Here is a 26,571-nt window from a genome sequence, read left to right as displayed (position 1 = left end):
ACTACACTGCTTCAATCATATATAGTACAAATAAGATGAGAAAGAAGAGCCAGATCTCCACATTAATACCCAAAGATTTTTTCCAGTCTAAACCCACTGGGTTTACACACCTGGCTTATGTCACATGTCCCTCTCTTACAGGAAGACTGACAGTACTTTTGGTATTGCATCTTCTACATTCAAATCTCTCCTCCCAGAAGAATCAGTGGACTGAGGATTTCCCTACTGCCTGTGAGGAAAGAATAAAATCTCTGATATGTAGCAAAATCAGACATTTTCACCCTGGAAGACAAGATATCCTGGGCAACGTGGACTCACTGCACACACAGAAGGCTGCTGTGCAGCACAGGGATAGTTGTACTCCAGTAGCTGCTTATTGGGGGTCCTTTAAGATGCTTCCAGGCCATGCAGATATGTATTCCGCTGGGTCTAAATGCTTGGCTTCTTAGAGAAATGAAGTTCCTGATGTGCCTTTTGGGGGTTTGGGCCTTCATTTTTTTTTTTTTTTTTCAATTTGGGCAGTGCATGCCTTTAGAAAGGCAGTGATTGGTTCAAGCAAACACTTGGGAAGGAGGAGAGTTCTCTTTTTCTTGGAAGTAACTACATCTGTTCTAGAAAAGAAAGCTCCAGCCTGGAAGTTATTATGTAGAAGGAAAGTCCCAGCGAAGACCCCAGGACCCACATCCCCTGAAGAAAGCACCACGAGGAGCTGAAAGCAGACAAGGAGCTGCTAGAAGGTGCTGTGCAAATTCTGATGTCGGGTAGAAAAACATGGAGTTGTCTAAAATCAAACCTGGAAGGAAGGACCTGCCTACAGAGACACCACAAGGTATACACAGGCCCTTTATTTATGTCTGTCACCTTGGTTTTCTCTTTCTAGGAGGTGAAGACTCCTTGTTTAGCTATTAACCAAAACTTACCTTTTTGAATTTAAAAGTAATTCTGTTTTTCAGTGGAAGATCTTGCCTAGGGAAAAAGGCTACTCAGAGTAACCTCAAAGCTGGAGTTATCTCAGGATCGTGTCACAGAATTCAGTAAGTCACACAGAAAGTAAGTACTAGTTCTATGTACATATGTATGCTCATCTTAAAACAGAGGATAAAATATGACTATATGTGCCCCAAGAAAGGACCTGGAGTACTCTTTAAGGTTTTTTGCAAGAATAAAAACTAACAACTGTATTTCCACATATTTCTATTTGACCCTATTATCTAGAACTAAAGAGAGATCTAGAACTAAAGGCATCTCAACAGAGATCATCTTGTAAACGGGAGAATTTGCATAGGTCTGTTTTGGATTTTTTTAGCACAGAAGCCAATCAGCAAAACAACCAAGCATTAGGTATTAGCAGTTCTCCCAGAAACAGGCGAGTTCATACAGGCAGCAAAATTCTGAAGAAGCCCCGCATCAGGTTTCTGCAAGCATAGGCTCTCCAGAGAGAGGGGTTCTCCCAGTGCACGTCAAAGTGCAGCTGGCTTCTGACTTGCACTCCTCTCAAAACCCTCTCCATCATACAAAGAAGTGGTTTCCTTAGGTTCCTCTTCACAAAGTTAAACTCTCCTCTGTAATCCTCTGTAATTGTGTCTGCTACTTGCCAAAGTTCCTCTTCTGCTCTATAACCCAGTGTTGATGGCACCCCACGTCATACAGGGCAGGTTCCAGATCTCTCCTCTGCCCAGGGGGATTGGGTCCACCATTATCTGTCTCTCAGTGCTCTGGAGACAAGGACGCAGAGTAGTGTCGAGGTTGTTCTCAGCTCTTCCTTTAGGACAATTCCTCTTCACACAACGTAAGAGAAACTGAGGCAACTCCATTTCCAAATAGTTACTCGTTTGAAAATGCCACTGAGAAAGGAGATTTGTTAAAAAAAACAAAAAACAAAAACTAAAGTCTCAGTCTGTGCCATCTTAGTGGGAAAGGCAAAAAACCCAATTGTTTATATTTACTCTATTTTTGGAAGCAAAACTTCTGGCAGTAAAAATGTTAAAGTAATGTTTCTTTTTTTGACTTAACATTATTTACACTGTGACAAGATGAATAAAAACTCTTTATTTTTAAAATAGAATTCACCATATATGTGTATGCCAGCAGAGATTAATGATTTGTAAACATCTAAATCATACAATATCTGAACTGAAACAGGGCTGTATCAACAGCCTCACTTCTCCTAAATGCCCATTCAGGGGCATTTCCTCTTTGAGAAACAGTCCCAAGTGAATTATTTTCTCAAAAGTATATAAGTGCCTGTAAATTCTAAACATAGCTCAAAACTCTCTCCCAAATATTTCAGCAGGAAAGGTTAGCAAATGCCTACTGATACAATCAGTTACACATATGAAGCACGTAACTATATGAAAGCTGTACCTGCCCAAACCCACTCTGTAATGGAATGGATAATACACACAGCATCAAAACAGCCTTTCTGTACACAGGGCAAGCAAACAAAGCGAGGATATTAAATTAAGTCTGCTTGTACTATCCCAAGAGTGGTGTAAAACCACCGAGCAGAGGATTTACAGCTTGTGTTGAATAATTTGACATATTATCCACACAATATAGATTAGGCTGATAGCAAATGAGTTTATGCCTATTGTTTACCACTTAACCCCTCAAATTTTTGGACTTATAAAAAGGTCATAAAGATCGGAAGAAATAGTGCAGTTTCTGTGAATATCTCCCCTCATATTAAAATACTGACCTTTCAGCTAATATAGAAAAGCTTGAGGAAGAAAGACCTCACAGCAGAAATCACACTTCAAACATAGGGGAAAATGTCCTGAGGAGTGTTTCCAGGAAACCAGAAATTTATTCTAATTGGTCCAGTTAGCTGCTTACACGATTTGAGGTTTCCACGTCCAATCTTTTGCAATGGCTCAGTCTTCCCTGCTTTTAGGATAACGATTGTTCTAGATGCCGGGGTGCCCATACCGCTTTCTAGAGATAATTTTACCCCTAGGTTCTTTACACTGTCTAGATTAACATGCAAAGCTGTGTCAGAAGGGAGAGGGAAAATATCTGGGTTGGCTAGCAGAGACACATTTCCTACCCCTGTGGGAATGGAGAGATTTTTCCATAGATGGGAGTGCTGCTTACATGCCATAAAAAGGCATAATGAGATCTTTATTTTGACTGTTTGGCACCATGTTTATCCCATAGGAGAGAGTTTTTTCTTTCCCAAATCCAACATCACACTAAAGTTTCTCACCCAAATCTGGCCCGCGCAACACTAACAGAAACGTGTCTGAAGACACAGAGTCCAGATCTCATGTGAACCTGAACAGTTAAATCCAGTGGAACACTCAAAGAATAAACTCTTCACAGTCCCAAAAAGCACTTCATAGGAAACACAACTGGGAGATAGTGGCAGAAACCTCAACCTCACTTGTTAAACAAGACCATGTTGAGTAATTCCTGCAGTCTGATACCATAGGTTAGTCATAGGGCTTCACACCGCCTCTGCTCCCTTAACAATTTGGAGGGAACCAAACCAGACCAGAGGGGATCCCCCTCAGCATTTCTCACTCTTGGTAGACCATCAACCACCTCTTACATGCACCCCATGAACTTGTGTTGTTATTCCTCCCTGACACTGGGATTTCTGCTCTTCCAATGAAAACACAACTTTTGCTTAGTAGGCAGCCAGCCTGCTCAAGAATCCCAATTGCTCCAGTTCCAATTTCCCAGTTTCTCAAGTGGCCAATCTGCCCATTCTCAAATGTTGCATTTCTGCCAGGCAGCCAAACCAAGATGTGGCTGGTCAGCTTGGACAAAGTAACAGTTTCTCTTTCTAGTCAAGCAGATGAGAAAAGGATCTCGTTTCATGGTTACTAATGCAAGTTGCAATAAGATTTAGCCCCTCCAGTGCCCAAATCAGTTTAGAAGGTAGAATTCTCGGCTGCAAATTAGGAAGGGCTTCACTGAGGTGGGAGCGACAAGGGCAGGGGGAGAGAGGAGCTGCTCACTACAGAACCCTGGCCAACAGCACTCCTACCCTATCAACAATAACACTGCCACAAACTCCCTAAAAATCCTAAAATTAAAATATCAATCTCAGATCCCAGTAAACATTACACAGCTCAGTGCAAAAATATTCCCCAATAGTTTGTCTGAGATCCTACCATCACTCCAGATCAAGCAGGATGATTTTACCTTCATTTAACTCTGAATTCCACTCCGGTTCTTCCATATAGTCTGGAAAATGATTCATACCTCTCTTCTCACATCTCCCTATCTGTAGAAAAATGCCAATATTTATCACCCCTATGTAAAGATCAGTTAACTGAAATCCCCAACCGCTCAATATAAATCAAACTTAACACTAGCGCAACAGCGGTGAGAGTACACTTCCCTTTTTCTCCAGGGTAAAACACCAACCACATTACTCTGTCAGGCCCACAGTTGCACATTCTCTTTTTCCATGCATCCTGATGGACAATCATGCAGCCCAGCAAGGGCAGAGAAGACATGTCTGTGGGCTCCACATGAGTTCCAGGCGGTGCATGCCCAGGATCTGGGCTCTGTGAAGCTCATGCAGATGGACAGTCATGTCCATTTTTCCCAGGTCTGTCTACTGGTCTCCAGGTTATTTGTCTTCCCTAGAGGGGCTGCCTTCTGGTTTGGAAACAAGGATAGTCTTTCAACAGAGCTACTGCATGGTTACTGTGACCCCGAGAGATGATAACACCTTCACATGATGGAGAGACCTCTGTGAACTCTCTGGTATCAGAGAGGGGAAGGGAGCAGTCAGATGGAGAGTGTGTCCAGATAAGCAAGAAAATAGTGCTCTCGGGCAAAATCTTTTGCAAAGAACAAAAGAGCAACCAGGAAGGGATTTGTCCAGGTCTGAGGAACGACAAGTCAGGGAAGCCTGAACAGGGAAGGACATAATCAGAAAGAAAGAAGTTGAAATCTGAAACACTTTAAGAGTGGGTGAAATAAAATATAAATAAGTCATTTTCTTACAGTATGTTTCCTTACCAAAATACATTAATTAGTAGTATGCTAACCATTGCCAGAATAGGCAATCTGTCTGATACATGCTTTGTCTGCCAAGGAGTGACCTGCTTGAATCTTGTTTCAAGTAAGCATTGGGAACAACCCACTTCCTTTTGTCAGCCTACTACACTCAGCTACATTTTCCAGAAGTGATTTGCTAGGCTGCAATTAGTAAGGAAATCTATCTCCTCCATTTCCTTAAGGAAACCCAGATTAGCAAGGCCAGGGCTGCAATCCTATTCTTTACTGTTCAGTTCTGTCCGTTCAGGCGGCCAGACTTCCTTCTCGCAAGCAGAGTGACGCAAAGCACTGGGTCTTGTCGTTCCTGCCTCCTTCAAGCCATCCCTACAGATCCTGTGGCAGAAGGACCCTTAGTCCCCAGGGGAGATACCCATCCTTTTGGCATGTGGAAGCTGCAGATTGCTTCTCTTGCTTCAGCATGAGGTCTTCAGCAGTTGGGGGGCTAAGAAACTCACTACCCACACAATTTCCTACTAAGGCAGGGCAGGCAGCATCCTTCAGACTCTGTCCGGGCAGATTTTTTGAAGACAACACATGAAGGCTGCTGAATGTCAGAAGACATGTTTACCACCCCAGCACTAGTGCTGATGAGGTTTTGGATGTGCTGAAAACACACTGAAGTGAGTTTCTTCTGGCACACAAAATGATCAGCCACCATTAGGCAGCTGACTGTACAGAAACAGACCTGCAGAAGCCTGTGGAGATTTCCAGCTGGACATCATGAGATTATGGCCACAGAAGTAGAAACACCTTACTCAGAACAAAAAATGACATGAGGTCCCAGACAGGAGGAAGCAGGTGATACCTATACACAGAAAACAAATGCTGACTGCACATGGTCTCAGAAAAACACATTTAAGTGTCAACTTAATGTTGAAAGCTCTTTAAGCCTTTCCAGGTGATAAATACAGGTCATTAACATGCAAATTCTTGTCCAGTGCTGATTCTGCCCCTAACTTCAGCTCATCATAAGGAAAAAAAAAAAATCCAGACAAACTCACCCCACTGTTAGCTTCTAAAATTATCCTGCACTTCCTTCCTTGACGTCTTTTTATGCAGCAGACTTTGAGGACAGCTGCCACCATGCTTTTAAAGTGAACAGCATTTTAGTTAGCAAGGCAGCAGCTGGGCAACACAGGAGTAAAGCAGACAGGGAAAGAGTCATCCAGACAGAAACGGGAAATACATTGTGCAGAGGCAAAATTCATGGATCAGTGAAGGATGAGGAAAGAATGCAGGAAAAAATCCAAACGTGCATTTGTCACTTTTTCAGAGGCAGCTGGAGCAGCTGCCCCAGCCTCAGGCTGGGTGGTCAGTGTAGCAAAGCAATGAGAAAACACCTGAAGCAAAACCAAAAAGTCATCCTCGTACTGCCATCAGAAGTGATGTTTTTTTCTGCGAACTCCCTCTTTCCTAGAAACTCAGCCCTGACTGCTGGGGTTCTGAAAACCCTCTCTTTCCATCACCATGGCCACACATGGAAGTTGTTATCTCCAGCACACACTTCACCTTCCTGCCCCGTATGTCAGCACAATTCAAGACTAAGAATAATGTTATCCTTCAGCATGCCAGGGACAAAATCACACAAAGGAAGGACACGGCTGTAGGAACTAAACAATTCATTGTGACTTGAAAATAAAAGCAAACGTCTTGACAGGTTTCTGAGGAGCAACCAAAGAAACAACCTTTTACAGGTTTTACAGCAACCTTGAGGTTTCCCTGAGGAAGCCTGCTATTCAGTAATTGTTTACTTTTTCTGAAGTTATGGGTGGCCCATCTACTTTCTCTAAGGTCATCAACCCTGCTATCGTACCTCAGCCCCAGCCTGAACCACCCCAGCCCTCATTGTTTGGTTCCTGCCCTGCTCTGCCAAGCACAACTCACCTTGCAACTGGTGGGCCAAGCAACACTTGACCCAGCTCTGCCAGTAGCTCCTGGGCCATGGCGAGCAGCCCTTCTGCTCTTCTGCCTGGGAAAACCACAACTTGCCCCTCACCATCCTCAGGGCAGTAGTGCTGTTGGCTTGCTACCTTCTGTTTGTGCATGGAGAGGTGACCTGGCTGATCTCAGAGCACAAAATTCCCAGGAGAAGAAACTGCTAACTCCCATCACTCAGGGAGAGATGTAAGAGACTTACACTTCTGGACAGCATCTTGTAGGAAATTCTTCAGAAACCATCAGTAGCAACCATTTGTTTCCCTGAAAAATAAAGATTGGGAGTTTATGTTGCAATTTCAAAACCTCTGGAAATCACTGCCTATTCTATTCTATTCTTTTCTATTCTATTCTATTCTATTCTATTCTATTCTATTCTATTCTATTCTATTCTATTCTATTCTATTCTATTCTATTCTATTCTATTCTATTCTATTCTCTGGTAGAGCTCAGACAAGCAACAAACTGCTGCTTTTCACTGGTATTGCAAGGACATAATCCCACAACACTCAGCTCCTTTAAGGAGATGGCAGTGTTGCTATGTCCTTTTAACTAGATATAATTCTCACTATCACATCTTTTAAGAAGAAAAGTGCAAACTGATGCTATGACAAAGAAAAATTATTGCGGCTTCACAATTCATCTCAAAAGGTCATAGGTCTTAAAAAATACACCAGGTCACTACTGCCTTTCCCAAAGGAATTATTCATGCACTTAGAGCTCATGTGTGATGCTTCTCTCATCAATTTATAAAAGCTCACAAGCAGTGTGCTACAAATGAAAGGAATCATGCGGCCTTATGTTTAAAGCTGTTTTATTTAGCTTTTTTTTCAGCTAAGGTAAATACAGAAAACAGGAGAGTCAATACATCAGTAAAGCATGAACTTCAGATAAAGAATAATTAAGCAGCAAGCATCACACACACAATACCTCTAAAAATTTAAAATACAATTTCTTTATCAACTGAGATTATTTTAAAATAATCTGAAGTAAACTGCAGCTGCTGTAGTCAAAAATGTTTCTGTAAATTTCTCTCAAAGGTTCTTTTGCTCCAATTTAAAAAAAAAAAAAACAAAAAAACCAAAAAACCCAACACCCCAAAACCAAAACACCTGAAAAACCCCCTGAAGTCCCACTTTTTGTACAGAAAGGAAGCAAAGCGTAAATCAAAACTACAAAAAAGCCTAACTTGCAATGAAGCGTTTCTGGTATCCCAAACAAGCAGGAGGAAAAAAAAAAAAAAAAAGGACCAGTTGGTGCTTTGGTTGGATCAGTTTGGGTTTTTTAATCAGAAAAAGTGAAATATATAAATAAATAATTCATATTGCACCTACAATAATAACAGCAAACATCCCCCCTCACATCCTCAGTAATATATGCAGACATATATGCACATACAACTTTTTGCCAAACTCTAGAGAGGCTGCCACTCAAAGTACTGGTTCTGAACACTTAGTCATAAGTCTTGCATCTGTTATATCTTCTCTGTTGACTTTTTAGATTGAAGTTTGCACTCTTGGCAAACATATAACATAAAAAGCACAATCCAAAATGCTATGCACTTCATAAGATGGAATACTTCAGATGCACAAATGTTAATTGAACCCAAAAGATCAGAGGGTACTGGTAGTGATCCCAATGTGATGACAAGTATTCAGACAGAAAGAAGACTGAGAAACACCTTAAGCATTAGCACTCGTCAGCAGAACAAAAATCAGCAGAGGACCCCCTTGCAGTCCTCCTGTCTGTCTGTTTTGTCTGTAAAATGGGCCATGAAGTCAGTATGCCCAGAGGTACTCTTGTTTTTAGCGACCTGCACCCCATGAAGTGGGCACAGGGCCTGTCGGGGCTCCAGGAGGCAGAGGGCATGCCGAGGCTCCCACCCCTCACAAATACGATGAGCTGGAAGGCAAGCCCGGCTGCCGCACAGCAAGTAGAGGGGACAGGCAACTGGAGCATGAAGCCTGGAAATGGCCCGATCAGCAGGCGTGGGCAGGCAGCAAGGAGCAACGGGGGGTGGTGGTGGGGAGTCGAGCTCCAATTGTACCTGGGGCAGGAGCAGAGTGAGGTCCCAGCTCCTAAGAGTAACGCAGTGTCTTTATCTGCTACCAAAACCATGGCAAAGCAGTAAATTCAACCTCTGTAAGACTCCCCACTGGTACCATTGCATTCACAGTAGTGACACATGATAGTTAGCTCAGAGTGTAACATCCCACACAACAAGGTCCAAGTATGGAATAATGGCTTTTGGCCAGCAACAGACACTTTGTCCCTGTTTAAAAAGACACAACAAAGAAGGATGAAGACATGGGAGACTATTCTGCACAGTGCATAAGACCGTGAGAACTACTGACAAACCTAGTCCATGCATTTTGACAGCTAAGCAAGGAATAGACTGGGGTATGAACAGAGCTGTTTCAGAAAAGAAACAGAAAGAACATGACGGGGAGGGGAGGGGGAGGGGGAGGGGGAGGGGGAGGGGGAGGGGGAGAGGGAGGGGGAGAGGGAGGGGGAGAGGGAGAGGGAGAGGATGCCAATACTTCCACTACTGGGCTTTGCTTCCATCTTCTCACTTACATATTAAAAAACAAACCCCCCCAGGATTAGAAAGAAAAGCCAAATAAAATAAATTGCTTCTGTTATTTCCCAACTGTGGCTGCTACTGCCTCTAATCTGTTGCCTGCTTGGAGCCTTTTGCTGGTAATTTTGGCAGATTTGGTGCGGTTTGAGTCCTGTAGTTTTGAGTTCAGCAGGTCTCTCCAGAGAGAGTTAAGCAATGTGGTTATTGGCACATTCACTGAGGAAAAAGAGTTGTATCATCTGGATAAGAGAAGGAAAACCAGATGACAGGAAGAGGGCAATGAACGCAGAGTTGCTGCCAATAAAATTGCAGACGATGTTGGTAAACTTTAAATCCCTCTTTATTGCAAGATCAGTTAGGCACTGGAAGAGGATCCCCAGACAGCTTACAGAGCCTCCATCCGCGGATGTTTTCAAAACCCAACTGGAAGAAGGCAAATACATTTTGCACACTAGCAGTACTGTTGTCCCTCAAGTGGGGTCGTCTACCCGGTGTGCAATACACCAATACACACACAGAGCAGAGGTATTTATTTATTCCGTGCCTGCACAGAGTGGGGAGCTAGGTGGTAATTCCAAACTAACACACTGCACAGAAGAACTTCAATGTGTTTATAAACTTCAGATCACATGAATACACGTTTACTGTAATGACCACTGGTTAGTTTCTTATCACTTTGTCCCTCATTGGTTAACAACATGCCTTGTCTCGATTTGAAGTTAGTGTCTTTTAATTCTTCTGTGCAAACTCAAAGGTGGGGGGCATCTCTTCTTGATCTTAAATTGAGTTGGTGGTTGCAGTCTCCCCCCGCCTGCTCGGTGCCTTTATCTTTTCCCCAGTTACTGCTGATTTTCTTCTCAGACAATCATCCACCTTGTGGGGATTATCATCCCGGGGCAGGATGATCCCCTCCTATCAGTCTTTTTAATGTTAACCAGACATACGTTGTTTATACAAAGTTGGAGTAACTCACTCCCTTATCTCCAGGTTCCTTCTTTAGATCACAACACTTTTAAATTAGTGACTTACGCTGTCATTGTTCTATTTACAAGTTTAGAATGAGCAGAGTAGAAAATTTCCATACCAATAGGTGGCACGAGTAAAGTAGATTTTGCCTGGCAGCAGAGGAGTGGACTAAGTGGTCCCTCTGGTCCTACTTTTTATGATTAAGAGTCTAGACCGGATAAACATTGTGCGAGTCTTTTCAGGATCGAGTCAGCGTCTAGATAGGGTAGTGTATGTTCTAGTCTATGGTTGTTTCTTTCCAGCCAGTCAAGTCACTGCTTGTAACGTGGACTTCAGGCTGCTGGGCTGTAACGATCTGGTAGGTGAATGGAAATCCTCTAGGATCCTAGAAAATAAAGCAAAAACAGGAAAAAGTGAATCATGGCCATTGTGTTGCTGAGCAGTGTGGTTGCTGTGGTGAGTGTGGGTGAAACGCACAGTGGGGAAAGTGGAGAGGAACAGTCACAAAACTGTCCTTTGGTGAGCAACCATAGGACCTTCCCTGCTGTACAACGAGTAGCACATCTTCCTAAAACACAGCGAAACAGGCTTCAGCCTGTGTTCCCTGTGCTTCCTTGCTTCACTACAAATGATCCCTTACCTTAAATTTAAGAAGCTACCTTATCTTTAACAGCACAGACACACACCAGCCACACAAGTGTCATTACATAGAAGGATCTGTGCCTGAACACAGAAAACCTGCGCCCAGCACCGTTTGCCCTGAGGACCGCAGGAGATGCCTGAGGCAGCACCGCTCCCAGTGCCAGCGCTCACTCCATCCAGTTTGCCCCACACTGACAACACCCCCCACCAGACTCCTCACAGGGGATACTCTGAGGGATGTTCAGCCCCCTCAATATTTTGTTATGCTCCAAGGAGGAATAGTCTTAAAACTCTCTTTAAGCAACAGAAATTCCTTCTGGGAGCATATTTATGAGAAAGCCTGAAAACAACAGTTATGAAAACGTCATGCTATGCACTATGCAACTACGTTTTCTCCTTGGGTGGGGATAAACCACCCAGTTATTCAACACCCCATTCAAAGCCATTTACTACCAGCAGAAGGGCAGGAGCTGGTTTACAAACCATTGAACCTGGGGAGGAAGCCAAGTGATCCTGCTCGGCAGTAGCTACCAAAAGACATGACCAGTGCAGAGGGAAGTACACTATTGAAAAAGGTGTTTTAAAACCCAGGTAGCTTATATCACACAAGATACAAATTTACATGTGAATTTGGGTTTATTATCACTGAAGGAAAACCTGAAGTTATTAGAGTACAACCACAAAAACAAGTGTTTATTTTAAGTAAACTAATGAAAACAGAGAAGGAGAAAAAAGAATTACATTGGAAGATTTAAATCAAAGCTTCCTGCCCAATGATTTCAATCACCAAGATTTAAAAATCAGTCCAGATTACAGTACTCTATAAAAGGCAACTACTAGATTTTTTTTGTCTTCCCCTCTCCAAAGGTTGTCTTCCCACTGTAAAATTATTCTAAATCACTCTACAGGTATGATTACAGTGCCTAGAGACAAGAGCTGAAGAGACATGATTAAAAAAAGCCTCCTAGCCTTTGTCCTGCTGGCTTTTGGAGCACTCCCTGGGGACACAGGGTGGCAAGTCTCCAGCCAGCTCACTGGTTATCCTGTCCTTCCCTTTCCTATCGCTTTAAACAGCAGCCAGCCCCCCTCAGAAACCTGGAGGAGATCTACGCACACATCAGGATGAAATTTGCACATCCTACCGTAGCACGTATGATTAAAATTTGGAAAGATGGGCTGAACAGCCATTCGTGCCTTCAGGTAAAGGCTGGAGCAGCAAGCACATCACGGCACTGCTGGCGCTGCACAGCACAGCCAGCCGGCCCTCAAGCTCACCGCGGCCACCTGAACTTCTGCTACACTGCGCTCCCCAGAACCTCACCCTCTGCCTTGACATAAGCATGGCTTGGGATTCACTTGCTTACATCTGCCGAAAATTTAATAAGGTACCTTGAAAGTAACTGCACAATTGTCCCTTTTTGAATATAGAAATTGGCAGCTGCGTGCAGAGCCTTACTGCATATTTAAACAGTAGAAGAAAATAAGACAGCATTTCCAAACAACACACACAGAATATGGCATGACAAATTTTCAGAATTAATCTTAATCTATTTGTATACAATAAGAATGATTTACTAAAAAAAGAGAAAAAAAAAGGCATTTTCCATTTCCTGCTAATACAATACCCAATGAATCAGGAAAGTTATTACACTGTTCTTTGTTTTCATTAAACTAAGACCATCAACATCTGTTCAAACAATATTTCAGATTTTTAAAAAAATTGATCTGAAGACAAGATTATATGATTTTTTTTTAAAAAAAAAAACTTACTATGTACCTACTACTAAACCAAACATTTTTTTTAATTCTGGAAACCACACATACTGCAGAATCCAGAATATGGCAGAGAGATACAAGTGAGGAATATACAAAACCATAAATGGATTTATAAACTGTGAAAAGCAAACCAACTTTCCTGATTGGTAATACACAAATGACATCATTTATTGAATATATAAATAGTTTGATATTTCAGAATATCATTCTGATATTTGAGACCCAATTTATGACACTATCTTTATGTGGCTTTGAAAAAAATAATATATATGGCATCTTTACTTTTTGTGTAGAAGAGTAAGAAAAAGGTTTCCATCTCCTTATCTAATAGCCCTGCATGCAGCCGAAGTATTTTGCAAAGGAAAAATATTTCAGAATTGAGCACATAAATAACTCTTACCAAGGAAACAAACAAGAAATTGAAACAGTGAGGCAACTATTCATATATCACAGGAATGCTGGTTTTTCTCCCTTTCAGCTGCCAGCCATTTTCTTTTCTGGTTATATACAAAGCCCTATTGTTGGAATGAAAAGGAGAATGAAAGACTGGAAAATTACTTCATAATTAAATACCAGCACAGATATGATGCAGAGGTTAGAAACTGTGTTAATCACACATAGTAAAGACCTCCCTCTTTGCAAAGAAGGGGCTTCATTTTTTTAAGGGGCTTATACTTCGGCACTTCTCCTTTAGCTGGGCAGGCCAAATTCTGAGATGTTTCCTACATTGGTACCTTCATCCTGGTGGTATCAAACAGGATTTGTTTCATCCTTCAGACAAAAACCCCAGCCATGCCCCCGGAGAGCTGAATTCACCCCGGCGCCTTCCCCTCCTTCCTCTTCTGCCACTCCTTTTCCCAGCTCTTCTCTAAAATGGAAAGCAGGACGAGAAGCATGCTCTCCTCAGCAAACTATGCTGGGAGAAAACATAATGCAAAAATGAACAAAGCACCAGCCGTTCCTGTCCTTCACAGTGAAAACACGTAGCACTAAATCGTGGAAAGCTGGAAAGAGCATCCATGTTTTCTATATATATATGACACAGACTGGAGGGTACTGCCAGGCACATTTCTGTGAACAGAAAATTAAGTGACTTACTAGGGAACTGGAGTTGTCTGGAGGTGTGATTAAACCCAGAAAACATCTTCACTTGGGTTGAGAAATATTTATGTCTGCAGGGAACCTGATGGGCAGCCTAACCACCGAATTGCAGAATTAGGTCTGTTTGGCTACAATGTTTTTACGCTGTGTTTTTTTGGTTTTCTGTTTTTTTTGGTGTAGTGCTAAGGAGAGTAAAGGAATAAGGCTGTTGTAAGCAAAACAACTTTCACTTATACCATGCATATTTTAGATATTTTGGGGAATTAAAAATAGGACAAATAAAATCTCCTACACACGATAAAGCCACACTTGAAAAAAAACCAAGACGATTCTAAAATGAGCCTCCCCAGCTGGGACACGATGGCAGAGACCCGTCCAGCTGTGAGCAGGCTGCGTTATATCCATCTGCCTCATGAAAGAGGGAGTTATGTCCTGAGTTTATCATCTGAAAGGCTGGTAATAAGCTGTCACTTCAGAAAAAATGATTCTGAAAAGTCTCCTAAAACTGAGCTACTACTATATTTTTCTCAACTACCTAGTCTTTCACTATTAAGAAAAACAGCTATGTGTCAAAGCAAATCCACTGAATAAACAAGCCAAGTCATACAGATAAAATAAGAATTGCCATAATTTTTCAGCCAAAGCTTAGAAACACAGCCTTCTCCAAACTGAATAAACACTAGGGTATACTGCTATAATAGCTGTTCCAGAAATAATTCCTATCTCTACTATAAACAAAGCAATGGAAAATGTGTGCAAGTACTTGTTCTTGTAAAGTTTCCCAATTAACTGGAATGTCCTGCACAAGACTGCCATATTTCCCAACCTTTCAGGCCATCTTTGGCCACCAAAACTTAGGTTTCTGACACCTACGTGTTATAGTTGATCAGCCAAGTTGCTACTTGCAGCTTAAGAGACCTGAATCTATATTATCTGTTACAACTTCCAAACTTCAAAAAATAATAATCAGGGCATCTTAAATCCTTATTCAGGGTCTTAAGTTATCTCTAGCTGGTAATAAAGAGGTATTGTCAATCTGTTTTATTGCACTTGTGTAACATTGGAGGTACACTGAGGTTCAGCATCTCTGAAACGCAGCGAGTTGGCACCTTGAAACAAAGACTAATTTCTAAAGCTTTCCAGGCAAAACAGGCATAAGCTACCCAAGAGAGATCAACATAACAATGCTTAAAAAAAAAAGAAACCAACAAAAAACCATGCTGGCCTTTATATCCATTTGTGAAATAACCCTTCCTCACAGGCCTCCAGGAAAATGTTTGCGTGAAATTTTATCCCCCTGCAGACTGCTCCTAGGTCCTGAGAACTGACTATAAAGCTTTTTAACTGGGGAGGCTGAAATATGAGTATCCTGCAAGCCTTGAAATAAACAACTGATGCTGTGGAAAGCATTCAGGTTGAGACATGTATGCAATAGGTAAGTCACCAGAATTTATTTAGAGTAATAGCTTTTGTTTTGCTTCAATCCAGGCACTTGGCTTGTTAACTAGACTGCTTTACATTGGTGTGGTCTACAGTTAAGCTCTATTAGTGGAGCCAGGTAGGAAACTGTGTAACTTTTTACCAGAAGAATGGCACTGAGAAACCTCTAGCATGGGTGAAGTCATGTCTGGTGATTCATTGCAGCCTGCTCATCGCACTTAAATCGAGTGATAGGCACATCTAGGTTTGCCTCTCTGCTTGGCAGAGGATGAAGATGTGAGTTTTCCAAAGATTTTGCATCAGCTCTCGCCACACAGGCTGTTCAGTTTGTTTCCAGACAGTGACTTTTAGCCACATGTGGTGCAGACGCTTCACTTGGGATGTTTTTAGGGAGAATCAAAATGTATGTATGCCCTGTAACTGGTACAGGAGGCAAATGCCTGAGGGATGGGACATCAGCTTTCAGCCCCAGCTCTTCATCTGATTCCCAAGCATCTACCATGGAGAGAAGGGAAACAACAGAAATAAAAGCAAACCAAAGAGCAACCATACTCTCAACAGCAGAAGAAGAAGAGAAGAAACTTTGATGGAAAAGTGTCCCTCACCACCCAGATCAAAAGCTGTTGTTTTACTTTAAAAACCAGGCATCTTGACAAGACTGGAAAGGCTTTGCTTGTTATCTAGTGCAGAATGAAAAGAAGTATTGAAGCCCCAGATAATGGCCTCAGACGGACATTGGTATCCTCCAGCCAGCACTATGACACTCTATTGTGCCATTAAAAAAAGCACATCCAGAAATAAGTACGTAGGCGCTGCTCCTCGTTCCAACACAATCTGAGGATAATAGATGATAAAACCAGAAAAGAGCTTTCTGCAAGATGTTATTCTCTTTTGGGTGAATCAGCTGCAACCAATGCTTTAAAGAACATAAACAGATTTCACAGATGAGCAGGGAAAAAACAAGTCACCACAAAACCAGACTAAGGTGCACAGTACGCTGCTCAGACAGAAACTAAGGTGGTGTAGGGGATTTCCTCATTACAGCGTGGTATTGGTGGAGTAGTGATGCACTCTAAACATAGTGTTAAAAATTACTGTATTTCCACAGGTAGTCTTGGCATTCTAAGGATTTGACTGGGAAAGTGACAGTGGAGTCATATACAATATGAATTGTAAGTAACTTTTATCAACAGGCAGAAAAGAGCATCCAGGAAAAAAAAAAAATCAGATGGTGACAGAGCGATCAAACTGCACCGGTACTGGAGCTTTATAACTGTGAGAGACGACTTGTAAAAGTAGGTCCTGAAAGAAACAGGCCTGTGAGAAACAAAGACTGAGAAAAACAGCCTGAGAAAGAGGTAAAGGATAGTGGGGGAGTGGAGGCCCTCCAAGCTACGGAATGTCTCAAACACTTGCAAGTAATGAAACTATAGTCTTGGGACGGATGGTGTGGAGGTCAAAGCTGGTAAGGCTGCCCAAATAACACAAGATGCAGCTGGAGGGGGCAGCCCTGGGGAGACAGGATGGTTCTGCTCTGGGGCACCTGGTCACATTTCAAGGGCCATCTGTCTGGTGAATGACCTTTGCTTCATTATCCACAAAATGCATATTAAAGTTAACACCCCTGAATATGCTAACCATGATTAAACAAGATCACGCTAATTACATCATCCCATGAAACACCTTACCCCTCCCCATACATGGGATACATAGGTACGTGGGTCAACCTAGGGGATGGACCCAAGGAAAGTGTGTATAAATTGAGGGAGGGCAAGGGAGGGTGGGCCTGGAGAGCAAAGTGAAGTGAAGAAGATGGATGCCTCTTGAACCCTCGCTGGGGGGATCGATGCAGGAACCCAGACCAGTGATCTGTATTTCCCCATTCCCTCTATCTCCCTCCTTTCCTTTTTCCCCTTTTCCTTCACTACCATTAAGTAACACAAGACATACTGTATTGCTTGCCACAACTCATTATATACTTAGCCAATTATCGTGTACTTTGTGGAAAGTTAATAAATGTCTGGACTTCGAGACTTGTCTCACCATTGTCCACTCCATTGGGGATTTACAAATCTAAGTCACTTGCCTCCCTCATCTGAGCGGGATGTGACAGTAACAAACTGATTAATGAGGCCTTCAGGGAAACAGATGTACATTAGGAAGATTGACTACACGTTTCCCTAAGCTGGTCACTGTATGAAAGAATAGGATCAGCTGATCAAAATTGCTCTGGATAAAGTAATGCTGCCTTTATGCAAAAAGGGTCCAGGTCAGCACAGTACATTTTCAAAACACAAGACTGAAAAGCAACTGAAAAATATACAGGCTAAGACTGATAAAAACTAGACTGCATTGAAAGAACAGAGACTGAACAACTTACAAGCCCACCGCAGAAGTCACATCCTGGCATCACAGTCAATCAAAACCCATGATAAATGAGAAGGAACACAACCAAATGAAGTCCTTCAAATCCTGCTTTTGTTGATAAACTCTAATACAACAAATTTACAACCGCTGCTAAACACTCTTTGTCTAATTTAGCCCCTCTGCCCCAGTGAACAGGTAAATACATGAGTCTCCACCCTGTGACGTGCCGGCACACACGTGGAGCCAGGAATCCAGACGTCCTCCCCAGGCAGCAGGGTGTGAGACCCCACTTTTCTTGCTGACACAGGGGGACTTCAAGCTCTGAGCCATTAGCTAAGGAAAAAGGGGCACAGTGCTTTCAGTTTAAACATATTATGGTTTTCTGTGTCCTACGTTTTCCTCACAAGATGGGGGGAATGGGCTCTGTTCAAAGTTTCCAAAATAATGTGTAGACTCTTGTCGTGATCACAGCGGTGTCTCCACAGCAAGAAATCTTGCATGGCCCACGACATAGCACAAGGATGCATGAAATGGCTTGAGGCTTCCAAGCCCAATACCTAGCAGGTGGTATAGGGCATAGGACTCCTGCTGTGAAGCTACCCATAGTGCCTGCTGGGGATGGTCCTGTTATAAGCCGTTGTTGGAACAGGTGGCTATTGCCTGGGGAACCTCTAATATCCAAGGGCCAGAGTCATGCCAGGAGGTGTGTTAACATCCTCAGCCTAGTCTACACACGAACAACCTAGTCTTGCCAAGCAATGTTTCACTGACTGCTCCTGCTCCTGGCACCAGTGCAGTCACAGCATCCCAGCGTGGTTCTCCTCACCTGGCATGCAACAAAGGGGCTTCAAAACTCTGCAAGGCAGCACCTGCACTTTTCAGCGCTCACTTTGCCTGGTCACCTTTGCTCTGATCCACTCTAGCCAGTGATCCCAGACCTCTGCCAGGTCACCTCTGCCTCAAGGTCTCTCCTTCAAGGTCTGCTTAGTACAAGCTCCTTTGTGTTTGGAATGGTTGTTCTAAAGATACATCTTTCTTTCGAGTATTTCACCTTTTTCTTCTGATCCTTTAAAAAAAACAACCAACCAACTCCTTGCCCTTTAACTTACAGATTGGTCTGAAAATTCAACAGAAATTTTCTCTTCTGAATTGTTTATAGGATCAATGGAAAGCTCACATATGTTTTACAATTAAGAAGTTATGTTCAGCATGTAAGAAGTGTTCATTTCTCTTTCTTCTCAGTGAAGACTTTTGTGTCTCTGGCAGTAGCAGATTTACTCGTTCAACCCCTCTTAACAGTAGATGACGAGGTCTAAGTTCACAATAGACAGGTCTGATACTCCTGGAAACACTACTTTACCTTATAGCACATTATCACTATAAAGCAAGTATCTAAATATTCAGAAACTGAGTTAATGTGTGCTGGTCTTTCTAAACATATTAGTAGAATTTAAAGCCAGACAAGCATTTTGATCTAGTTAAGCAAGAGGGAAACTACCAATGACCATCAAATTTCTGTGATTTCTGAGGCCTCAGGCCTCTCCTCTAATTTTTTTTAGCTTTCATTCTGTTGTTAGTAATTAAGACGAGAAAGCTGAGTTGATCCATGATCAGGTCATCACACATACAAGGACATGACACCGACTGCAATTTCTCCTTCATTCATTGTTAGGAAGCAGACTCGTATGTCAAGTTTGAGCGCACTTCTCCATCCTATTACACCGTCTTAAAAAATACAAAAAGGGTGCTGCGACCAGAAGGCGGCCCTTCCCTTGAGGGCATGTCACTCTGCACAAGTGGGTTTCTCTCCCACATACCTCTTCTGCAAAAATTCTCTGGGCATACTTACACTTGACACTTTTGTGGCCCTCCATGAAAATGCGAATGGCTAGTGAATGACTTCTCTGAGACTTCTGCCTGAAAGCAAAGCATGAGCAGCATGTCCTGCTCTGCTTGGATCTTCCCCTCACTATTGGTAGTCTTGTACCATCCCTCAGCAGTAGCACTCAGAAAACAGCTCTTAAAATTACATGCAACTGAGGCAAGCTCTAATAACTGTAAACACATTATTATAAATTTACTAGTCCAATATGACAGTATACCTAACAGTGTCTCAACAAAGACTCATTCTTCTCTGCAGATGACCTGACCTTATTAGAGGCTCTACAAAAACCGTTGGTTTCCATGCATCAGTGACTCACCACTTCAACCCCTCCTGCATATCCTCTTCCCACAGAACAGCACGATCAGAATCAGAACTATGATGACAATTAAAATCCCCACAGTAATCATCAGCCAAAGCAACGAGGATCCCTCTTCTGTGAAAAATAAAAAAATACACCAAACCAAGTTATTTTATATAGGAAGAAGACCAAAATAAGCAAAACGTCTGATTAATGACAATGTTTCCTCATCAAGACTGTGAAAGTTATTGCTAATCTACATGAAAGCAGCAATTGCACAAAAGAGAGATTGAACCACTTACCACTGTCACAAAGGCTAAACTAACTTCCAGAAAAGATGACAGGCTATATTTGGATGCCTGCAAGCAGCTTTACCCAACATCTGAGCATAAATGTCCCTCCCTGATTAGACATTAGCCACTTAATTTGGCTGCCATTAATCAAAATGATAATATGAAGCTCATTTCAATGCTGACTAACATTACCTGGAAAACATTCTGAATTAAAATTTATTTGAATTGAGCCAAAACTATCAGATTTTTTGACAAAGCTAGGTTGAACTATTCATTTGAATTTCTCTTTCTCTAAAATATAAGATTGTTAAAACAACAAGCTATTACCTGATTTTTCACTCTAGCAAGGAATAACAGTAGTCTTAGCTTCCTGCTTTCTGAGATACACATTTCCTTTTTAAAAGGCCAAAACTAAAAGGCCAAACCAAAAGAACATTGTATTTGAGACAGGACAAAAAAATTTATTTCAATTAGTGTCACTCTGAATTAAGAACTAACTTGCTTTTGAACTTTTAGAGAGAAGATATTAAAAGTCAGATCTTACTCTTTACTACTATTCCTATAACAATCACTTGAGTATGCAATTTGGGAATTAACCCACAATCCCAAGCTGCTTTTCTTGTCTTCCTAATTCCCAAGCGGTTTTCCTTTTAAGGCTCCAGATTTGGAGACACATGAATTTTAAATCACCTGAGTCAATGTTCCTGTGTGAACTGAGAATGGTACTTCAGCTTTTAACTATTTCTCATCTACAGAACTGGGGTGAGTGTCTTTTGAGCAGAACAGAATGTTTGAAGAAAATGAGGAGATGTTACACCGATGTATTTAAGATTTCCCTATAAAACCAATACAAGTATCTTCAACTGATCACCTTCCTGTCTGCCTGAAAATACTATTCCTCCCTGGCCATTACTGCAATGCACGTGTGTCTTAGCAAAAATGTCAGAGACACTAAAACATAATACACAGGTTAACTGTGCCAAAACATGTAGTAAGTTTAACAGAAACATTTGCTTAATTGCTGTTCAGAGACAGCTTGTTATTATTTCAAAGCTTCCACTTAAGTGTTCATTAAGTAACCCACAGAGTTTTTACTTCATCTAGGTAGAGATCAGGTGACAAACATTTATCTTTATCTTTGGACCATCAAAGAAACTATGAAGGCCTGTGTGAAAACTGAAGTTAGACTTTGTCATGGTTTAAGCCTGTCTGGCTGCCAAACACCACGCAGCCACTCGCTCACCCTCCCCTGCCACAGGGGGAGAGAATTGGAGAGGTGAAGGTAAGGAGACCTATAGGTTGCAGAACACATGGTGCCTCTAAAACCCATGGCTCCCTAGCTAAATAGCGTGGCTTTTTTCCCTCCCGGAGAGGACCCCAATATGTTATCGTTTCAAAGACAGCAATGAAGGTAAAATAGGATTTCCTTTCTTCTTGCTTGGCACATACATATTTCACTCCCTCCTCTTCCCAGCAGATTCCTATCCAAACATGCTGTTGCAAAACATGGAGGCCAGGAGAATGCTACCAAGTAGCTTGTATAGTTCACCTACCTCCTATTATTTTCACGGGCAATTCCACTGTTTCATTCATGTTGCTTACTCTGCAGGTCAAGTCCTGCTCACCGATGCTCTGAGTGTTGTAGATCTCCAGTTTACTGGTGATGGACACCATCCCGTTGGTGTGCCTGACCGTCTTCTGTGTAGGAGTAGAATTGAACAAATTGTTCCAGGTGATGGTGGGCTCTGGGAGGCCAACAGCATTACAGACAGCTATCAAATGACCTTTGGAAGTGTCGTAATGGACAGACGCATTGAGACCTTCCAACACACAAATGAGACAACCCATCACCACAATGAGCGCCTGATCATAAGCAATAGTAGCAGTTTAACCATTATCAGTCGAAGCAAAACTTACTGGATTTGCACTGAGCCACACGGCATGGGAATGCACGAAGAGTTTATTGGGTCAGGTCTCCCCCATGATTCAATACTCCCTTCCTTATACTGAAGTTATACGCCCCAAAAGTTTCACTCAACCTGAAATCCCAGGTTTTTAAATAATCTGTTAAAGTAAAAGCATTTCTTGGTCCGTGCTGCTCTCCTGTCTGCTAATTCCCTATCAGTGGTAGGGTTCAGCACAGCAGCTCACAGCACTAGGGTTGTACCTGGCACCAAGAAGAAACTGCAACAGGCAACATTGGTTAGCCCAAGTTCCAGCTGGGACTGCTCAGGGGCTTGCAAACAAAGATCCCACTCCTTGCTTCTTAGCTGCTACTCACAGAATAACAAACAAGGACAGCCCAGAGCCAAAGCCACCACAACAGGCTTGAATATGACCCCCCAGAGTCTCGCTCACAGCAGTAACGCTCTGTTCCCACACCACCTTCCACCAAGGGATGGTCCTATCACTGCAGTTCCTGAGTCCACTCAAGGAAATGTTGTGGGTGAGAAAACACCTCCTTTTCTACTAGAGACATATTCCTGCAGAGAACCTTACCAAGGACACTCAGGCAGGTACGTCCTGAGAAGGAGCCCAAAGGGAAAACATTGAAGAGACACGTGTAACACCCTGAATCATCCATTCTTGTGTCCCAAAAAGTGATACTTGTCTCATTGAGTGCCAGACTTGTGACACTCATTCGGTCTTGATAGGGCTCGTGAATCTTTAATCCCATTGCGGTACTGTACGTAGCTATATTATTCTGTGATTTGTCAGAGTCCTTTTGCCATGTCACTTGCAAAACATCCTTGGGCTCTGTCAGGACACAGCTGAGAGTCACGTTGTCTCCTGCTTTCGCTTTTCTCTGTTCAGCCTGTGGAACCACTGCAGTGACATGAAACAGTTAGTGAAATGGGCAGTTGTCACACAGATTTAGAAGCCTAATGCTAATTCTAAGGCCTGGATTACCCACAGACAACAATTTCATCAATTGCATATTGTTTCTACAGCTTTCCCCCACCAAAAAGTCCTTCTCCTGCATCCTCCTAGAAATCAATGAAATTACGTTGATCTACATTGGCTGAGGCTCTGGCTTTCTTCTAAACTGTTTAAAAGTTTAAAAGAAAAAGACACATCCTATTTCCGTACTCACCCCTGCAGACTTCCCCCTTCAGTTTTACTAAATCAGCTCATGGCTTCCCATTCTCAGCAGAGACTCAATTTTTGTTTCCTAAAAGCTAGAAGAAGATTGAATGCACAAGGGAAGTGCACACCAAGCCATTCTCAGAGAACTGAGCAGCAAAATGGGCTAAAGAGAGTTTCTAGACTATGGAGCTCAGAGTTTGCAGTGCATTTGAGAGGGAGGGAAAGAGAGAGAGAGAGAGAGATTTGTTCCTGAGGGAAGGATCCACTATGGGAAGTTGTGAACTCAGGTGAACAACTCTGTCCAGTGTCATTGTAGATATGGGATGTTGCATGTCCCTCCCACCTCCAAAGCTGCTCTAGGAGGTCTTGTGTCACATCTGCCATCTCCATGTCTATGCCTCAGCTATCTAACACATGTCAAATGGCACCAGCAATCTGTATTTCACCTATTTTTGCCTCTTACCCTGTCTGTTGAAGCCTCAGGAATCAGAAACCAGTTCCCCAACCATTTTCAGGCAGATTTCAGGAAATTCAACTTACCATTTGCTTTTCCAAGCCCAGCACAAGCCAGACACAAAAACAGAGCTCGGAAAGTCATTTTGGAAGGGAAAATCTGTGTCACCTGAAGAAAGATAAGGAGAGATGGGCAACTCAGTGACATCTTCCAGTGATACGTTTCCAGGGTGCAAACATTAACGATAGCTTTGTCATGTGAGAAAAACATAGTTCTGGGGCCAGATGGTGAGTTTTGACAACTCTCATTACCCAACACTGAAAGTGGCCTGGTCGAGGTGGAAAAAAAGTTGCTTGTTGGAAGTTAGAAAGGCATTAACCCACCAGAAGTGTGACACACTGGTGGTTTGGGTTTAAGCTGCGGCACTGGGAGAGAGGTAGGGTTAGCTTGTGAGATCAAGGGATAAATTGAAAGGAACTTCTCTGAGGACTTCAGGACTCCCCATGAGTTGGGAGAACTTCTGGGGCACAATGCATCTGCTGCATACAAATATGTTTCCAAGGTGGGAAAGGGTGTGTTGCTGCTTTCCATAGTGAACAGCTTTTGACCTGCTTCCTGTTCCCTCAGTCAGTTAATATTGCCACAACACAACTGAAATGTAGACCTGCCTGGAATTGAAGCTGCTGTCATATTTAAGTGGAAACATTATTTCGCATAAAATACCTCTGTAACACACATCACCTATACCCAATTTTTTTTTTTCTTTCCAATGTCTGCAAAACTAACTGATGCGTCTTGGGAGTGTCTTCTGTCAAGAATATGAAAAAGCCCAACTTTTTAAAGATTTTTACAACGTGCAAAAAAATAGAAGACGGAATCAACTGTAAAGCATTTTCTATGTTATCATACAGCTTAAAAAAAAGAAGGGCTGATGAATAAAGGAATTAGAGAGAGAAAAAAAATCTATTTAAGAAACAAATTCCCAGCAAACTTGTACACACAACGCATACACACACAGCCTGTAGCCTGCCTTTAACTTTTAAACACACTGTGCTAAAACAACTCCTGATACAACTCCACAGTTACCAAGCGTGAATGCTGACCAAGTTCTTAGGTGTAAAATCAGGAAACAAGAATCCATCAGCAACAGGCCTGATGAATAATGAATCTGCCAGAGAAAACAGCGTAGCCAGATACTTGAGCAGTATCTAAGAAAGTCAGAAAACTCTTTCTAAAAACGTGCAAAAATCAAGGGCCAGCTGAGCAAAAGGGAGAAATTTCGAGTTACAAAAGTGTTTATAAACCAGTGAAAGATGTGCCACACTTTCAGGAAAACACAGTTTTCGATAGCAGCCTTATATCTCACTGCTTTAATACCCGTTTGCTCACATCCAAAGTAGCTACAAGATCTCACACAATGAGGAACCAGGCTGTTGTGCAGCTATATCAGTCGTGGGAAAAAGTCCCTTTAGATAACAAGCCCGGGCTGGCGTGTTATGGGGGAAAATAAAGAAGGGAAAGAAAACAAACAAACAAACCAACCAAACAACAAAACCACGCGTGTAAGCCTAGGGCAAGTAAAGAGCAAACCCTTCGCTGTGCCCTACCTTTCCAGACCGCACCTCAGAGGTCTCCTGAGCCACCGACCGCATCCCTGCGCTGGACTCACCAGTCCTCGGCGACCTCCTGGGACAATTCTCCAACTTTTAACAACTTCTGGTACTTCTAGTCACCAGCTCCGATAAGCACCTGCCGGCGTCACACACGAAGACCACCGCTGCATCAGCCCGGCACCGCGGGGACCCCGGTGGGCAAGGGCCGGGGCAGGCGCCGGCGGGGACAGCCGGGAGCGGGCGGGGGCTCAGCGCCGGCGGGACGGGGCGGGTGACCGGCCTCTCCCCGCCAGCCCCGCTTCGGGCGGTTCCTCCAGCTCCCCGCCCCTCGGCGGGCTCCCCCCGCCCTGCGGCCACGGCAGGATGCCCCCCCCCCCAAAAAAAAAAAACCAAACCCCACGTCAGCCCAGCAGCGGCGGCCGGGAGGAGCGGGGAAGGCGGCGAGAGGAGAGCTGGTTCCTCGCCGCCGGCCACCTCGAAGCAGGGCGGGAGGAAACGTTCCCGTGGGGCTCGGACGGGCGGGAGCGCCCCCCCGGGGGAGCCCCGGGAGCCCCCGGCCGCGCTCTCCGGGCCGGCGGGGAGCGGCCGGTTCCTCCCCGCCGGCTCCAACTCCGCCAGCAGCAGCACAGGGAACGCGTCCAGCATCCTGGGAGCGGGCTGCAAAGGCTTTCCTCGCCCCCCACCCCCTTCCCCCGAGGGTTATTGATATCCACCAAGTTAACAAATGGATCTTGGAAGAAGAAATTCAAAAAACGAACAGCGCTCGCTTAACGAGCACGGCGAAGGCTGAGGCGCGGAGAGGTTTCGGTCAGACACGGCTCTCCGCACAGAGTTAATTCCAACAGCTCTCGGGAAAGGATGAGCGTGGATCAGCAGCATAAACCCAAACTTCCTCCTAAGAAAGTTTAGGCTGCATTCCAGCGTTCTTACATTCAAAATTCCTCCCTGGTTTCGGTTCGAGGGTAGTGACAGTCACACCAACTATGAGTTTTTATTAAAGACTTCGTGCTATCATAAAACACTAAAACTAGAATTCAACAGCAGGAACATAAGATAGTAGTAATAATAATAATAATAAATTTATAATAGTGGCCAAGAGCTGTGACATTCACTGTCC

At 43.2% G+C, this 26,571-nt stretch overlaps 1 protein-coding gene and 1 long non-coding RNA gene across 4 annotated transcripts; one reads left to right on the top strand and one right to left on the bottom strand.

The window, feature by feature from the left end:
• Positions 1-220: 220 nt before the first annotated feature.
• On the top strand, positions 221-20,098 carry LOC141918085 (uncharacterized). The gene is made up of 3 exons (XR_012621565.1): positions 221-829; positions 954-1,034; positions 19,965-20,098. It is a non-coding gene; the product is annotated as an uncharacterized LOC141918085 (long non-coding RNA).
• On the bottom strand, positions 9,855-26,036 carry LOC141918066 (OX-2 membrane glycoprotein-like). 3 transcript variants are annotated; one of them, XM_074812096.1, is made up of 7 exons: positions 25,449-26,036; positions 24,945-25,049; positions 23,928-24,009; positions 22,800-23,126; positions 21,854-22,120; positions 20,026-20,142; positions 9,855-10,883 (listed from the first exon to the last, which is right to left on the bottom strand). In XM_074812096.1, exons 1-6 carry the CDS (start codon positions 25,491-25,493, stop codon positions 20,030-20,032), a joined length of 939 nt encoding a protein of 312 aa, XP_074668197.1. In that variant the 5' UTR covers positions 25,494-26,036; the 3' UTR covers positions 9,855-10,883; positions 20,026-20,029. The 3 variants fall into 3 exon arrangements, with proteins under 3 accessions (XP_074668197.1, XP_074668205.1, XP_074668213.1); XM_074812104.1 differs by lacking the exon at positions 24,945-25,049; XM_074812112.1 differs by lacking the exon at positions 24,945-25,049 and having other exon boundaries at positions 25,511-26,036.
• Between the last annotated feature and the right edge of the window lie 535 nt (positions 26,037-26,571).

This window comes from Strix aluco, chromosome 2 (assembly GCF_031877795.1).
Source record: "Strix aluco isolate bStrAlu1 chromosome 2, bStrAlu1.hap1, whole genome shotgun sequence".
Lineage (NCBI taxonomy): Eukaryota > Metazoa > Chordata > Aves > Strigiformes > Strigidae > Strix > Strix aluco.
This window is presented reverse-complemented; position numbering and strand designations above follow the sequence as displayed.

Bases quoted from the DNA above. Each gene is read 5' to 3' on its own strand.
- LOC141918066 (XM_074812096.1), bottom strand. From the start codon at position 25,493: ATGCGGTCGGTGGCTCAGGAGACCTCTGAGGTGCGGTCTGGAAAG. The intron at 24,010-24,944 runs GTCAGCATTCAC...ATCTTTCTTCAG, and splicing joins ATTTTACACCTAAGAACTTG to GTGACACAGATTTTCCCTTC. The intron at 20,143-21,853 runs GTAGGTGAACTA...TATTTTTCACAG, and splicing joins GCCCGTGAAAATAATAGGAG to AAGAGGGATCCTCGTTGCTT.